Source organism: Squalius cephalus (assembly GCF_949319135.1).
Source record: "Squalius cephalus genome assembly, chromosome: 3".
Lineage (NCBI taxonomy): Eukaryota > Metazoa > Chordata > Actinopteri > Cypriniformes > Leuciscidae > Squalius > Squalius cephalus.
In genome coordinates this window covers 6,628,374-6,646,260 of record NC_137124.1, presented here as the reverse complement: position 1 = coordinate 6,646,260, position 17,887 = coordinate 6,628,374, and the positions used below count along the sequence as shown (strand labels likewise).

General features: G+C 43.4%; 2 protein-coding genes across 2 annotated transcripts; both read left to right on the top strand.

Moving 5' to 3' along the window:
• Positions 1-14,930: 14,930 nt before the first annotated feature.
• Positions 14,931-15,242, top strand: LOC307156105 (histone H4; the record flags this gene model as incomplete). Its single annotated transcript, XM_079867319.1, has 1 exon — positions 14,931-15,242. The coding sequence occupies one exon, from the start codon at positions 14,931-14,933 to the stop codon at positions 15,240-15,242; it is 312 nt and encodes a 103-aa protein (XP_079723445.1).
• A 1,965-nt stretch (positions 15,243-17,207) lies between these two features.
• LOC307154919 (histone H2B-like) lies at positions 17,208-17,671 on the top strand. Its single transcript, XM_079865152.1, has one exon. The coding sequence runs from the start codon at positions 17,216-17,218 to the stop codon at positions 17,588-17,590; it is 375 nt and encodes a 124-aa protein (XP_079721278.1). The 5' UTR covers positions 17,208-17,215; the 3' UTR covers positions 17,591-17,671.
• Positions 17,672-17,887: the final 216 nt, after the last annotated feature.

The following is a 17,887-nucleotide window of genomic DNA, read 5'->3' as shown; positions in this document are numbered from 1 at the left end:
GTCAATCGGACTAACGGTCAGGTCGTCATAGCCCTTTTCATGTTTTTTTCATGTTATAGCGCCACCTAGTGTTCAATCGTCGCGATTTTTTTACTGTGACCCAAGATTGAACTCCTACAGATGTGGACCGAGTTTGGTGAAGATACCTCATTTACATCTTGAGTTATAGCCCTTTTAGTAAAATAGGCTCCTCCCACAACAATATTTTTGCGCCCCCTAGCGACCGTGAATCGAAATTTCAACTTTTTTTCGATAATTATTGATATTCAGACTCCAGAGAACATTTCTGCACTGGTTTGGTTCCGATCGGACGAAAAACCTAGGACTAGTTCGCAAAAGTAGGTTTTTGACAAAATTCAAAATGGCGGAAAAATTTGCATACCGGAAATGAAATCGGAGATATACGTTTTGTTCTTCAGGGTTCCAGCTTTCCAATGATATAAGACACTTGAGTCTACGACATATGGTCTAGGAGTTATGAGCAGTTTCGCGCTTTTGGTCGCTATAGCGCCACCTATGGGCCAATCGAGGTCATAATTTGATAACCTCTCCTCGATTTTTATACTACCATTTGGCAAAGTTTCAAGGTTCCAGGTCTTACGGTTTGGGCTGCACGATGCGTTTTACGGCAGAAGAAAAATAATAAAAATCAGCACAATTACAATAGGGTTTCAGCACTTCGTGCTTGAACCCCTAATAAAAATCAGCACAATTACAATAGGGTTTCAGCACTTCGTGCTTGAACCCCTAATAATAAAAATCAGCACAATTACAATAGGGTTTCAGCACTTCGTGCTTGAACCCCTAAAAATCAGTACAATTACAATAGGGTTTCAGCACTTCGTGCTTGAACCCCTAATAATAAAAATCAGCACAATTACAATAGGGTTTCAGCATTTCATGCTTGAACCCCTAATAATAATAAAAGAAGAAGAAAAAAATAAAGAAAATGTAGGTATAATGTAGCAGCCCTTGGCTCCTTAATAATGTCAGAGAGTCTAACGGGTGCAATCATTTTTTATTCTTCTAGAATCAGCATGAGCACCGTGAAAACTACAAGTAAACACACAAATAGCTTGTTAATGAACCTCTGGCATGACACAAATTTACAAATAAATCCTCACCTCTTTAACAGTGAATGAATGACATGAATGACCTGACTGTGAATGCATTACCTCTAGCGGCCTCCAGTGGCCACTTACACAGACTAATAAGTGTTTTAAAATAGACACATGATGAATATTTAAAGAAATACAGACATGAGATTAATAATTAAGGAAAAACAAACTTGCTGTGTCATACATTGGAGTAAACCGTAAACCGTAAAAAGTTTTTCTGTCGGTGAATCTGCATGGGCTTCATGCGCATTGAGTTGTTTACAACTTTAAAATGTTCCTCAAGAACGAATACTTTTGGCAATTAAATTACACCAAAACACAGATGAAATATACATGATGTTCGCCTGAACGCTGATTGGCTGCTGAGTCGATCAATTTCGGCAAAAAAAAAAGAAAAAAAAAAATTAATCAGAAGGTTTATAACTAATGACCTTTTTAACAAGGCCTCTTAAACTAAAGACTTTAACAGTCATATTCGCTCTACAAGCAGCTGCTAAAGTGACTACATCTTCAGTGAGCTGAAAGAAGCCTCTGCAACATGTGAAAATGTAAGTGATGTGTTTTGCTGTAAATCTAATTTCAGTTTTCTCCCACACATGGCCTCTGAAAAGTTAGACCCACTATATAAGAACGGCTGCTTTTGGAAACAACCCACAACATACAGTGACTTCTGCTATAAAGTTACTGCGAAACCACCTGAGAGAAACTGAACTCATTTAGACTGAACAATGATGACATTTATTTAAAGGCCTGCCAACGTTGGTTGATATCACTTTTATAATTATTAAACCTCAATAAATGTATATATAAAAAACTATAATAAGTGTTCAACAGATTATGATTAGCCTATATATTAAGATAAATATGAATCAGTCTTGTTAGGTACAATAACCAAACCTACCCGAATTCAGTGTAATCAGTATAGAAAACTAATACACAACAGCTACAAGAGTTAAAACCATATGCTTTGGTGGAAACAGGGAAGATCATTGATTGGCTGGGAATGTTTTCAGATTTCAGCCAGTAGGAGACTGTAACGCTTTCTTTTAAAAATAAATAAAATCATAAGTTATTTTAGACTCTGTTCAGTTTATTTAAAAACAAATTTGATTTAACACAGTTGTACTAACTTTTTCATTCAAACACAATGCATTGCGTTAAACTGACTTGAAACAGTTGTGTTTGGCTTAACTCAATATTTTCATGTTGAAAGAACATGTTTCAGTTAAATAGGCCAAAAATATAATTTGATACTTGTTCAATTTACTTAAATATGCAAGAATTTTTGGCCGCTAGAGGGCGCTACATTCCAAACAACAACAGCGGCGTAGCTTGATGACGGTGTGAAGGAGCGTGGAATGATGGGAACTGTCGTTTTCAACTCCACCGTGGATGTAAATCAGTCAGACGGGAATCGAAAAATCATGTTCATGGATGAGGCTAAGTTCTATTTTTATAATGACATGCTTTTTGTGGCGAGGGGGGCGTGGTTCAGCGCGGTCTGTAATGGGAGAGAGAAGAGACAAGCGGGACGCAAGTAGGTCAAGTGCAAATGAGGAACACCTGTGTCTTATTGCTGTGATCCGTGTGGAGAGACCGCTTATGAACCGCGCGCTGGAACGAGAGAGAGACTGAAGAGAAAATTGGACGCAGAGAAAGAAAACCGGTGGATCCGAGCTCTCGTTTTTTAACTGTTTTGTGCCGTCGCGGTTGCCTCGGTGAATGCGCGTTGTGCACGACTTTTGTTTGTTTTGCTTTATTTTAATAAAGTACGAGTCCCAGTCACGCCGACCCCTGTCTTCTTCCTTCCTGACTCTTGAACCTCATCATACTTTTATTTCATTAAAATGAATTAACCGCATGTAAGGTTTAATACTAACTTGGTTCTCTTACGAGAGGTCTCTCGTATTGCGTAAGGTTAGCTTACGCATCGGGAAAGTCTTCTTTCTTCGAGATCTGAAGCCAAAAAATTATCCTTAATTTTGTATACATTGTCAACGCAGTGCAGCAGCCGACAGACCTAGGCAGGCTGTATAAGCGTGCTCATTGGCTGCTCGGCGCCAACTGCTTAAGCCTATCGGTGAGCGCTCTGAACGCGGCAACCAATGAGGGCGCTTCGCGCCCTCCACACCCTTCTAACCGTCAGAATGGGTGTGGCCAGCGTGTATAAATTCAGCGCTCACAGGCTAAAATTCTGATTTTCTTGTCTTCAGCGAAGCACTTCGCATCGCTGGATCTGGAGAAGCCGCCGCCGTTGAAACCAGCGACCAGCAAGCCTAGGACAGCGCCTGAAGAAGCCGGCCGCCTTCGCCGCCTTCAGCCTTCCGTGCCTGCTACGCTATCCGGCGTCATATCCTTTTCACTGCTGTGTGTTTGCCTACTGCATCACACCCTCTCCTTCTAAAAGAGCGCGGGGCGTTTTTCTAAAAATGCCCCGTTTTCCATGCGGCTCGTGCCACGCCCCGCTCAGCGACGGAGACCGCCATCTCATCTGCGCTCTCTGCCTGGGCCGCGATCACGCCGCCACCGCACTCTCCACGGGCGGCTGCCCCGAGTGCGAGGAACTTCCAATGTCGACCCTGCGGGCTCGGCTTGGAGTTTTCGACCTACATGTCTCCCCGCCCGTCCCTGCTGGGCCGCGCAAGAAAAAGCGCCGCTCACAGCGACCACCGGAGACCAACCAGGCATACAGAAGCTCGCCGGAGCCTTTCCCTCGAGCTTCTCCTTCGCCTTCCCCGCCCCCCCTCACGGCCGCGCAGCCGCCGGCCGCCGCCGCTTCAGGGGATGAGGCGGATGAGCCTGGTGAACGCGCCGCGGATACCTGTTCTCTCCTGGCTTCTGACAGCGAGGAATGGTCTACCGCCTCCTCTTCAGTCCAGGATTCAGGCCGATCTCGAGCGGGCGAGGACGCGGAACTTTTACGCCTCCTCACGCGTGCTGTCGAACAGCTGGGCCTTGACTGGTCTTCCCCGGAAGAGCCAGCCCCGAACAGACTGGCGTCCAGAAACAGCTGGCGTCCAGAAAAGCACCCTTCCTGCCTGAGCTTCACAGCGAGCTCTCTAAATCGTGGAATGCTCCATTCTCCGCGAGAGTATCTTCACACGCCTCATCGACGCTCTCACAGGTTGACGGCGCCGCTGAGAAGGGGTATAATTCCATCCCCCCTGTGGAGGAGGCGGTCGCAGCGCACCTTTGCCCGCCCTCTCGTTGGCGCTCAAAGGCTGCCCTCCCATCCAAAGCATGCAGGACCACTTCAGCCCTCGTCGGCCGCGCTTTCGCCGCCGCGGGGCAGGCCGCATCAGCACTCCACTCTATGGCAGTACTGCAGATTCTCCAGGCTAACCTCCTCCGTGATCTGGACGAGAAGCGCTCGGAGCCTGCTTCCATCACGGATTTGAGGAGCGCGACGGACCTTTCCCTTCGCGCCACGAAATCCGCTGCCCAGGCCATTGGAAGGTGCATGGCCTCTCTGTCAGTTACAGAGAGGCATCTCTGGCTCACGCTCGCGGACATGAGGGAGTCTGAGCGCGCGGTGTTTCTCAACGCCCCCCTCTCCCCCACCGGCCTGTTCGGCCCAGCGGTTAGCGGGATCGTCGACCGCTTTTCGGAGGTTCAAAAAACTACACAGGCAATGAATTTGTTTCTGCCTCGACGCTCCAGACCTGCTGCACGCCGTCCTTCGGGCCAGCCTGCACATAGCTCTGCCCAGCGCCCAGCTCGACCTCCGTCCTCGCAGCGACGACAGGGCGGCCGCCCTCGCTCTCGCTCGACCAGCCGCGTCAGACCGCCGCCTCCCCGGGGACCCCGGCAGAGGATCGCGGTGAAGCCTGAGCCTCCAAAATCCTCCTAGCCCGAGGAGAAAAGCGACGACTGGGTCCCGCCGCGGCCGGACCGTCGTCAAAGCTTCACGTTCTGTCAGTCCCCGTTGCCACGGTTACTGCAGACACTCATTTCGCAGCCAACGAGCCGGTGAATTCACCCTCTCGCCTGCACACAACCGCCGTTTTCACGGCGACTCAGAGAAATCTCAAAGAGAGTATTATGCCTGGTCGCGCGCCTCGCGCTGTAAGTGTTTCAAATGCAGAAAATGTGCCCACTTATCTGTGTTCACCTCTGCACACAAGCACTGTAAACTCCGTGTCTCTCACAGAGCCCACTCGCATAAAGCTGGCACAAGCCGCTCGAGTGATAAAAGTAGGTCACGTGTCCACCCCGCTGTGCCCACACCTACTCACTACCCGCTCTGTTACACAACCCCTCACAACCGGTCAAGTTATAAACACGGATGCTGTGCCCGCTTCCACGCGCTCACACATCCGCTCTCTTACTTCGCCCCCCACACCGCCTTCGAGCGTCGTGCTTCACACTGTATGTTCCCCGTCAAAAGCCACCGGGACGCTGTGTGTAAAACGGCCAGTCACCGCTGTGTGCGACCCGCCGTATCTAAGCACCAAGAGCGCGCGCGTCACGCCCGCCCCTCCGTCTCGAGCTCTCGAGCCCGCGATCAGCGGCGATCAGAGCCCAGAGACCATTCTGCCCCTGGCTGCACACGCGAGAGCGTGGGAAGCTATTCCAGGCGCGTCAGAATGGGTGCTGAGCACAGTAAAACGAGGCTATACTCTGCAGTTCGCTCGCCGCCCTCCGCGCTTTCAAGCGCGTATCGAGACCAGAGTGAATGGGGAAGTAGCACATCTACTTCGAGCAGAAATAGCCACACTGCTGTGCAAAAGGGCAATAGAACCGGTTTCCCCTTCCATGAGCGAGTCGGGCTTTTACAGCCGTTATTTCCTCGTTCCCAAGAAGGACGGAGCTCTCAGACCGATTCTGGATCTGAGACATTTGAACAAGGCTCTTATGAAAAGACCGTTCAAAATGCTCACAACCAGACAAATCCTCGCGCAAATTCGCCCGAGGGACTGGTTTATATCTCTCGATCTAAAAGACGCGTACTTTCAGATCCAGATAATACCCCGTCACAGGCCATTCTTGAGATTCGCCTTCGACGGTCAGGTATATCAGTACACCGTCCTGCCGTTCGGCCTGTCTTTGGCACCTCGCACATTCACGAAGTGCATGGACACGGCTCTCGCTCCCCTGAGGGGTCGGGGAATGCGAATTTTGAACTACTTGGACGATTGGCTGATCCTAGCACAGTCAGAGGCCGAACTCATCGCCCACAGAACAGTGCTTTTAAGCCATTTGGACAGCCTGGGGCTTACGGTCAACTGGACCAAGAGCTCGCTCGTGCCCAGTCAATCAACCTCTTTTCTGGGTTTGGATCTGGACACTGTAGCGATGACTGTAGCGTCCCTCCGGCCGGGCAGCACCGTACCTCTCAAAACATTTCAGAGGTTACTGGGTTGTATGGCCTCAGCCGCAGCAGCGCTTCGGCTGGGTCTTTTACGAATGCGCCCGCTACAACGCTGGCTGAATGCCCGAGTGCCTCACAGAGCATGGGCTTCCGGCGGTATTCGCATCAGAGTGACTCAGAGCTGCGTTTCAGCTCTGAAGCCCTGGTTAGCGGCCGACTGGTACCAGCGGGGAGTGACAATGGGAGCTATCTCACACCACAAAGTTATCTCGACGGACGCTTCCACCTCCGGCTGGGGCGCTCTGTTCGAGGGCAAACCGGCTTTTGGCCTATGGTCAGACCGGGAAAAATGCCTCCACATAAACTGTTTGGAGATGATGGCGGTCGAGAACGCGCTCAGGCGCTTCCTCCCATTCATACGGGATCACCATGTGCTAGTCCGCTCGGACAACACGGCCGTGGTATCCTATGTGAACCGACAGGGCGGTGTCAGATCCAGGAATCTGTGCAGGCTGACAGAACGCCTTCTCGTGTGGGCTTACCGCTCGCTGCGCTCGCTGAGAGCCGCGCACGTGCCGGGCCACCTGAATGTCGGTCCAGACAGACTGTCCAGGGACAACATTCCCCCGGGAGAATGGTCTCTGCACCCCCAGACAGTCCAGTTTCTCTGGCGCCTATTCGGCAGAGCGGAAATCGACCTCTTTGCGTCGAAAGACAATGCTCAATGCCAGAAGTTTTATTCGAAGAGCGAGGACGCGCTGTCCCCGACATGGCCCAGCCTCCCGCTGTACGCTTTTCCTCCGATCTCCCTGTTGCCACAGGTCATTTCGAGGATCAGAGAAACGCACCACTCAGTGCTGCTTATAGCCCCGCGATGGGAAAACCAAACCTGGTACCCAGAGCTAGTGAGGCTGTCGCACTCACCCCCATGGCCGATCCCGGTGAGACAGGATCTCCTCTCCCAAGCCGGTGGGTCGATCTGGCATCCCCATCCAGAGCGCTGGTCGCTGCATGCATGGGTGATCAACGGATACCCGTTGACCTGTCAGACGGGGTCGTGAACACGATCACACAGTCGAGAGCCCCCTCTACGAGACGGCTCTACGCGTCTAAATGGTCGGTGTTTTCTAAATGGTGCGCTACTAAAAACTTGGATCCGCGCGCATGCGGGGTCCCGCGGGTGCTCTCCTTCTTGCAAGAGCTGTTGGAAAAGGGCAGATCCCCTTCCACGCTCAAAGTGTATGTGGCCGCTATTGCAGCGTTCGCTGAGACGACGCGCGGCCGGGCAATGGGAAGGAATGAGCTCATTATCCGCTTCCTCAGAGGAGCTAGACGGATGAACCCCCCGCGGCCCCCCTCGGTTCCCTCGTGGGATCTGTCCTTGGTCCTAGCGGCCCTAAAGGCTTTTCCCTTTGAACCGCTTGAATCCGCGGATCTAAAATATCTGTCGCTTAAAACCGTTTTTCTGATAGCTCTGTCTTCAGTCAAACGAGTGGGTGATTTGCACGCGCTATCTGTTAGCCCTGCATGTCTTGAGTTCGGGCCGAATGACTCGAAAGTCATTCTCAGACCGAGACACGGTTACATCCCCAAAGCGATTGGAACCCCGTTTAGGGCACAAGTTATTTCCCTCTCGGCTCTGCCAGCATCCGATAGTGGGGACAGTGATAACCTCCTTTGCCCTGTCCGGGCGCTGAGAGTTTACATCACGCGCTCCGCCGCTTTCAGGCGTTCAGAGCAGCTCTTTGTTTCCTTCGGCGGACGCACCAAGGGTCTCGCCGCCTCGAAGCAGAGCTTGTCCAGGTGGATAGTGGACGCGATAGCAGCAGCTTATGCCTCCAGACACCTGCAGTGCCCTCTGGGCATCAGAGCCCACTCCACTAGAGGCATGGCCTCGTCGTGGGCCTGGTCCAGCGGAATTTCTATTCACGATATTTGTATGGCGGCGGGCTGGGCCTCCCCGTCAACATTCGTGAGGTTTTATAACCTGGAAGTTCCTGCCCTACAGGCAAAAATACTGTCAGTATAAGTGACGTGTATGCTCTGCCCATTTCTCGTGTGCAGACTACGTTCATATGCTGGCGCTATTCTGGTACTATACTCAGGGTGAAGTGTTTGACTCAGACCGGCTGATCCGCTCTGTTTCCTATTTCCCGTTACGCGCTGTTGTCGGTGCTGGCCCGCGTTGCTGGCCGCCCGTATTATTCTCTGTCGCGCGGGAATTTTTTCCCTTCATGTGAGACCGACTATGTCGTTTTTCTCCTACCCTTATGAGTGCTTATGTACTGTATGGGCTCGCTCTGCCGGCCCTACTGTTTGTACTGTTATATGTTTATAGACCGGCCGCGCCGCTCTATTTCATATGCTGCATGAAGTGCCTGTACTGCGCTGGCCCGTCTCTCCGACCGGCCACTTTTCCCAGCAGAGTGTTTTCCCCGGTTTCCCTGGGATTCATGGGCTGGATGCTCGGCGCACACGGCGTTGACAAAGGGTTCCCGATGCGTAAGCTAACCTTACGCAATACGAGAGACCTCTCGTAAGAGAACGTACTCGGTTACTAATGTAACCTCGGTTCTCTCTAGAAGAGGGAACGAGTATTGCGTAACCTGCCGTGTCGCGCCACGAGCTTTTGCGCTTCAGACTGCGAAAACCAGAATTTTAGCCTGTGAGCGCTGAATTTATACACGCTGGCCACACCCATTCTGACGGTTAGAAGGGTGTGGAGGGCGCGAAGCGCCCTCATTGGTTGCCGCGTTCAGAGCGCTCACCGATAGGCTTAAGCAGTTGCCGCCGAGCAGCCAATGAGCACGCTTATACAGCCTGCCTAGGTCTGTCGGCTGCTGCACTGCGTTGACAATGTATACAAAATTAAGGATAATTTTTTGGCTTCAGATCTCGAAGAAAGAAGACTTTCCCGATGCGTAAGCTAACCTTACGCAATACTCGTTCCCTCTTCTAGAGAGAACCGAGGTTACATTAGTAACCGAGTACGTTATCATAGATGTTACTGTATGTCGAATTCATTGTTGTGATAATGCGGCGCAGTTTTACGTGTTCTAAACAATTAAGTACATTCGAACATACCCACATAATTTGCCAAAATACTGATTAATCTTTATGTATAACACATGCTATATTTATTTACATGGCCATAAACACCAGACGTGATAAACAATGTCAATGAACTAAACACAAATCTAAAGCAATAATACTTCCCTTTCATAAACATAACTATTACCGAATGCTACATTTGGAAAATATAAAATTAAGCATACTTTGTCGACAGATCCAGCTGCAATCGGTAAAGAATAATTGTGTTCCATAACGACTGCAAGAAACAAGCTAACGTGTGTTGCTTGATAGACGCTACAACTACAACTTCCGCATTTGCAGGACTCCACGCAGTACGAGCGGAAACCGAGGGTAACGCGGATATGACGCAATTGACTGGCGACTCCCAGCTCCCCCCTGCTCTAACGCCCCGTTTCCTTGGTTAAAATCGCAAATTTTCTCACGATTTAAAAATAGTTGGAAACATTTGGGATATTGTAAGTAATCAACTTAACAAAATATATAACACTGGCCTTGAGATTATGGGATATTTTAATGCAAAATTCTTACATATTGTACCTTTAAGTAAACGAAGTTACATAAATGAGTTTAGTTGTGTTAAAATAGCAATAGAAGACTGGGAACAGGATTTCCCCTTCCCATCATGCTTTGCACAGGACTGGATAGGGGGTGTAAATTTGAAATAAAATGTTATTTTATGTGTTTTTTCATCATGATAAAAAAATGGTGACTTGTTAATGTTTAATGTTCTTTAATGTTTATATTTAAAAATAATTTCTGATAGTGTTTTTGGAGGTTATCATTGTGATGAAGTGTAGGCCATGTTCTTGGGGTGAGGACGTGCTAACAACATTTAAAATGGTTTTAATAATAATAAAAACAATTACTTCAGGCATACATTGGATGTAACATAGCCGTCTTCTAGCAAATGCCTAACATTAAGAGTCTTTATGGAGTAAAGATTTTGTAAAAGGTTTCCTTATTATTAAATAACATTTGCAAAAGTTGAAAAATTGTTGAATGCATTCACTAAATAAATGAATCAATTAAACAATTGGGTTATTTGTTTTCATTTTTGTTTGATATTAATTTTAGGATAACTGAACTTAATAGTTTTGGACAAAATTAAGAATGTTAACCTGATTCTAAATGGCATTGAATTAACCTTATGTAATAAGCTTAAGTCTACTGAAATAAACAATGTTAATTAAATGCTACATAACCCAGTTACGTAGAACCTGCTGACATAAAAAGTTAAGTAAATCCACCATATTTAAAAAAAAAAAAAAAAATTATTAAACATTACACGGTCAAAACATAATGCACGGGTGAATTGTTCGCAATAGATCCATAACATGCATTTAGAAAGGACAGGATGGAATTTCTTTTTGTGCAGATTTTAAGTTAACTTTTACCAAAGATTAAAATGTTAAAGTTCAGTGCCTGAAGTGTTAATTAAATTGTCGCTAGTGAATTTGAAACACAATGTACCGTGTTTCAAAACCCTACACGTTGACTTTTAAACAATAGTCTAAATTCTGAATAAACATATTACGTCTGTTAGATTCTTTGAGGTGTGAAAATTGGATCACGGTTAAACAAAAACAAATAAACATATAGCAAGAAAACACTGAGATAATGTCGAGTAACACCAAAACTCGATACATTACGATATCGTTCTACAAATCAGATATCCAGGGGAAAGTGTAAAGAAAACACCACACAAAACATTGCAGTCACAAGCATGACAAACTGTCTATCTGCGACACCTTGACTCGTAATGCGTAACTTAATTAATAGGTTTGTTTTAAGTGTAAAAGTCGTCGTATATGTGATAGAAAAAACATCAAGCCTCACTTTTCACATTGGGCCTGTTAATGTGTCTTGTGACCGCTTCGTAGACAGACCTAAAAGAATATTGCAATTAAATTTTTTTAATTTTTGTAATTTTCTTATGCTGTATTTGATCATTAATTCCTATATGAACATGTTTGCCAGAGCTCAAAGAGTCTTCGTCTAAAAACTGTACAGAGAAACAAGCTGTAAACGGTGTCATCTGCTTGGGTGGGGGAAAAAATCATTTACAATCATGGTTACAAACTTTTACAATAGATCGGAAGAGAGGTTTTCTGTAATATGTATTCATTACAGATAAATGTCTCTTTTCTTATACACCATACACACTTTTGTAGGAAATTGTGCACTCATAATTGGGGGCATAAAGCTTATGCTTGAATTTTATCCATAGCCTTTACAAGGGGCAGGTGACGTTAGTCCTCCAGTGTGATTGCCTTACAATAATGTGGTACAGGCACACTAAAAAATCTGGCAGAATCTATTTACATATTGTAAATGTTTACTCCAACCAATGGGTGGATCTGGGGTGTTTGTATTATTGTTGTTTGTTTAATTAAATCTTTTTTTTCTTTTCTTCTTTTTTTTTTTTCTTTATTTTGGCATAAATAACTACTTCTTCAGCTCCTGGATGTTAAACACCATGAGGTTAAATTTATGCAAAATCATTTCTGGGTCATTCTATGGAAATGTCCATGGTCTGTCCCTAAAATATCACACTTTAGGGTAACAATTTATTCACATTTTAAAATAAAACAATATGTTATTTGAACAATTACGTCGTCTTGAGCCATCTATGCAGCAATATTTCATTTTTAATATTTGAGTGGTCCCCTGGAGTTGTGTCACTGGCGTTACCGTTAAACAAAAATCTAATATTTTAAAATAAAAATCATACTGATGACATCACTCGACTTCCTTCTTCCAAATTCATGAATATCTATGAAGAAAAGCCCATGGCCTCTTTTCAGTTCTCTCATTTATCTCATGATTTCATATGAAGCTTTAGTTGAACTCACTGGTATTACCTACTTTACTGTTAGGGAGTTGTAAAAAAAAAAAAAAAAAAAAAAAAAACTAGAATGCTTTTGAAGAATAATGATCTTTGGTCGTGTGTGTGTGTGTGTGTGTGTGTGTGTGTGTGTGTGTGTGTGTGTGTGTGTGTGTGTGTGTGTGTGTGTGTGTGTGTGTGTGTGTGTGTGTGTGATTGATTGTGTCATTGGTGTCTCTATCTTTTTCTGTCACGTTAAATAAAATGTCACATGCGATGTGATCATTTTACATCCAATTAATTCTGATGCACTCAAAGTTAAGATTTAAAGGATTGCATCATTACTTGATTTTAACAGGTTTTTCAAATATGTTCATCGTTATAGCAAACACATGGTAACGCAGATTAACTAACATCATTCAACTTTAACAACCCTGATTAAAATAAATAAAACATAATCTCCTTATTTGTTGCACTATTATTATTATTTTCTGTTGCCCTGACTACATGTGCTGAATTTATTTTTAAATAATATTTCATAAAAACCTTTAATACTGCCAGAGAAATAAGGTAACACAAGTGTCAAAACTGGTAGGCCTACATGCAGTCTTTTAATAAATGCACAAATATAAAAAATCATTAATCATTTTTGTGTATTCATGAAGTTAAAGGGTCTTCTATAATGTGTTCTAAGTTTAAATGTTAGAAAAATAAATCTGATTTTCAAAAGGCGTCAGAATCGAGGTGTCATTTTTGGGTTTCATCTTTCTCTCAAGCTTTCTCAGAACAACAGGCTGGGGGACAGCTCCTCCAGGAAGAGGACAATTTAACTTATCACAACAATCACTGGATAGTAAAATGTAACTTCCTGGCCATTTTGTTTTGACCCCTGACTTTTTTCCTGAAGACACTGGTATAAACATCTAATTATACGGATCTTACAGCCTGGTCAGTGTAGAGGTGTCAAAATGGGCACATTTTGAGTGTGTCTGCCTGACAGGAAGGCTTCAGATCAGGAGATTTTATAGGAGACTGTGGCATCTTTGATTGTAATCTTTTAACTGCTTGATGTTTTCTGAAACAAACTGCAAATGCTAATATAGCAACTACACAGAGAGGAAGGGGAGGGCCTGTGCCCCTGCCATGATGAACACAATCTTCATTATCAATGTAGCAAACGGAGAGCAAACATCTCCTCTGCTCAGAAATTCAAGGATCTATGATTTTAACCAGTGACAAAAAGACCTCCTAATTTCACCGATGGTAGGTTCACTTCAACACGTTTAAAACTAACTTTAAAATATTGATAATTTAACGTCTTATTTCAACAATATTAAGTAGGCTATTATTCACTATTTTATGTTTTATTTATCTATCCAAGTCAGTATATTGTGGTGTCCGCATGATGTCTCTATATCACTGATGTATTGGATTAAAATACTTATACTTGATAATTTAACATCTTATTTAGTTTATTTTATATGTTTTGTTTGTCTGTGTAAAACAGTATATTGTGGCGTCCACATGATGACCCTGATGTATTAGATTAAAATACTTATACTTGATAATTTAACATTTCAAATAATATGAACTATTATTCACTATTTTATGTTTTATCTAGGCAGTGTTTTGTTGTGTATTAGATTAAAATACTTATACTTGATAATTTAACATCTTGTTTCATATAATCTCTATTGTTTATTTATGGACGTGACTGTGTAATCTGAAAACAATTCACTCTGACATATTTATTCGCACTCCTGAGAGACTATCAGTCAGACATTTAAGTATTATTAACTCATATAATGTGGCGTTTAAAAGGTTAAAACTTACTTTTAGAAATAGTTAAATAAATTTCATCTTATTTCATCTGCATCTTATTTCTCTCTTGTTCATCTTATATTGCAATTTCTTAATTTCATTCACCCCATTTTATTCTCTCCCACAGACATTATGGACGCTGCAGTGAAATCTTAAAAACAAATCCATGACAGATCTCTCCAAGTTCATAATTTCACCAATCTGTAGACATTATCCACCAATAATAAAAACATCCCTGAAAAACATTCACTTCCTTGTCACACCAAGCAGCTTACAGTCAAAGACACACCATAACCCCCCTCCCCCTTTCACATGGCATCATAAAACCCCATATTTGGACATATCCTGTCATAAAACCATAAATCAGGGCCATACATATTTTTTTTACATAAGCTACATCATATAACTACTAACTATGGTACTAACGAAGTGTTTTTTTTTTTTTTTTTTGTTATGCTACGACATTTAGTTATTATATTATTATGTTTATGTAATTATTATTATTATTACTATTACAGTTAATGCATATTGTTTATTTTTATTTTATATATTATGCAGTTATGAATATTGCTTAAATCCTATTAATTTCCACTAGTATAAGGCATCAGACGACTGACCTCGACTTGGTAATGCGTAACTTGTGACGTTTAATAGAACCGCCCATTATTATGGTTTCAACTAGGTCCGCTAGCCGACTATAAACTCCTCTTCCTCAGTGGGTTTTCTATCATCTGCTGTTGTGGTTTGAAGAGTATCTACAGTCATGTCTGGAAGAGGGAAAGGGGGTAAAGGACTCGGGAAAGGAGGCGCTAAGCGGCACCGAAAGGTTCTTCGCGATAATATCCAGGGAATCACTAAACCCGCTATTCGTCGTCTTGCTCGGCGTGGCGGCGTCAAGCGTATTTCTGGCCTGATCTATGAAGAGACTCGCGGTGTGTTGAAGGTGTTTCTGGAGAACGTCATTCGTGATGCTGTGACTTACACTGAACACGCCAAGAGAAAGACCGTCACCGCCATGGATGTTGTGTACGCGCTGAAGCGACAGGGACGCACTCTGTACGGGTTCGGGGGTTAAGACATCCACGAAGAAGAAAAACACAACGGCTCTTTTAAGAGCCACCCACATTTACACACGAAGAGCGAGTTTCTGTATGGTGAAATGGTAGTATTGTAATGTAGTAAACTAATGATTTTTTTTTTTTTCGTCTTAAACGTTGCATTAACTCAGCAATTGTGTTTTTCCAGCATCAAATTGACACTACAACAATATCGATAAACACTTTACTTTTTTATTTAACTTTTTAAAAGCTTGTTGCCTCAAAGTTTGTACCACAACGGACAAACTGTAAAATTTGCCATTTTCATGTAGAAAAAATTACTTATTGAAAACTCCAATTTCTTAAACCACACACGTGAACAAACACATTTATCTAGTTTTTAATGTATTTAAATTTTCATATTATAAAAAGTAACATTTCATATCCAGCTGTTGCTCTCAGGCAACATTGTACCACAGTGGAACAAGTGTTACCAAACCATCAAATCAAGTTATCATATTCATCTTCATCCTCATCTCCATCTTCACTCTCCCTGCTGGATTCACTGTCACTATAACCTCATCTTCCTCATCACAGTATATGGCCCATCATCCTCACCCTCACCAACTGCCTGCTGTGTTTTATACCTTTTTTAGGTGTTAAAGAAAATGTGTAGAATATAATATGTGAATAACTATTCTTATAAGTGCATTACAAATTCAATATTTATAGAATTCTGACTCTTTTCCTTACAAATATAATCTATTTGTTTTCCAACCTAGTATGCCTGGTTTGACTTTATGCGATTCCATTGTTGGTGCAATGTTGCCTTGAGTTGAGGCAACACAGTTTTTGTTATTTCCTCCAAAAACATTTGATGATATATAATGTAAAGTTATTGAAAATACTACTTTACTTACCAGTGAAGGTGACTCATATTTGTGTGGGTGATAAACTACTCAAATAATTTATGTACTTTTCATTGTGGAAAATATGGAGCTGTGACCTGTGCTGAAACCAGACACAAAATGGAGCCCTGTGGGTCATGTGACCACTTTTTCTTTCTTTCTTTTTGCACTTTAATTGATTGGTATTTGAGTTCTTCTACAATGAGATCCTATTATTAACAAATCTGCCTAACTCAACCAGAGCTGCTGAGTCCATAGCCACTTTTAAGAAACCGCTGAAGACGCTTCTTTTTCGACAGCAATTGATCCAGTACTACTAACACTTTCTCTTCTATTATTAAAAAAAAAAGTACTGTGTTAGATTAAACTGAGAGGGGTCGTAGCACTTGCATATTGTTGTCCTACTGTTAGATTAACTACTTCTATTGTTCTCATTTTTAAGTCGCTTTGGATAAAAGCGTCTGCTAAATGAATAAATGTAAATGTTAAATAGACGCCTGGAGGCAATACCATACCATGCATAGATGGTTAAGTGATTTCTAAAGCAAATAAAAAGTAAGGATAGTATTCATTTATGTTTTACTGTGTTATATTGACGATTCTGCTTTGCAGTTAAATAAACATTGTTATAAAGACTCGGAAGTTAGTGGTCATTGTTTATATATATATATATATATATATATGTATATTATTTTTATGTATAAAATGTCAATTACTGTATAATACAATGTGCTATTTCTGCTTCTAAATAAACGTTAAAATTATATAGAATCCTCTGCATATGAAAGAACTCTGAAATGATTCACAATAATCCACTTATTCATTCCGGAAAAATGCGGGAAAATAAAACAAAGAAATGGAGTAGATGTGGGGGATGGTAGTTGTCGATGGGCGTGATTAACATTTCAAAGCTTCTGATTGGATCGCCTTCAATTCAGTGAATGTTTAATATGGCCAATGAAATCATTCTATGGGTTGGTCCAGAAAAACTAGCAATCACAGAGGCCCGTTCTTCCCTTTGTAAATTAGCATAGAGCAGAGCATAAAGCCCGCCTGCAGTGAATCAGCTTTATTGTTCTCTGAGTTTTTCTGACTGAATCATCATGCCTGAACCAGCGAAGTCCGCCCCCAAGAAGGGCTCGAAGAAGGCCGTCACTAAAACCGCCGGCAAGGGCGGAAAGAAGCGCAGAAAGTCCAGGAAGGAGAGCTACGCGATCTACGTGTACAAAGTCCTGAAGCAGGTTCATCCCGACACCGGGATCTCCTCCAAGGCGATGGGAATCATGAACTCTTTCGTCAACGACATCTTCGAGCGCATCGCCGGTGAAGCGTCTCGTCTCGCTCACTACAACAAGCGCTCCACCATCACATCTCGAGAGATCCAGACCGCCGTGCGTCTGCTGCTGCCCGGAGAGCTGGCCAAACACGCCGTGTCTGAGGGCACAAAGGCGGTGACCAAATACACCAGCTCCAAGTAGAGGAGACAGCTCAACACACACACAAAGGCTCTTTTAAGAGCCACACAAAATGTCTGCAGAAGAGCTTTGATCGTACACCGTTCTCATACTGAAGTAAAAGCTATTATCCGTCCTTCTGTGTTTATGCTGTTGAGCATCAGGTTTAGCAGATGAACAAGTTACAAACCTTTCTTTAAGATGAAATATATTCACTCTAACAGCATATTGGCTTTGATCTTCAGCTAATGTAATTAAGTTCAAAACATTTTCAACGTTTAGCTTTGAATATTGTTTTTCTGCACAATCAGCTGTTTTACA

Bases quoted from the DNA above. Each gene is read 5' to 3' on its own strand.
- LOC307154919 (XM_079865152.1), top strand. From the start codon at position 17,216: ATGCCTGAACCAGCGAAGTCCGCCCCCAAGAAGGGCTCGAAGAAGGCC.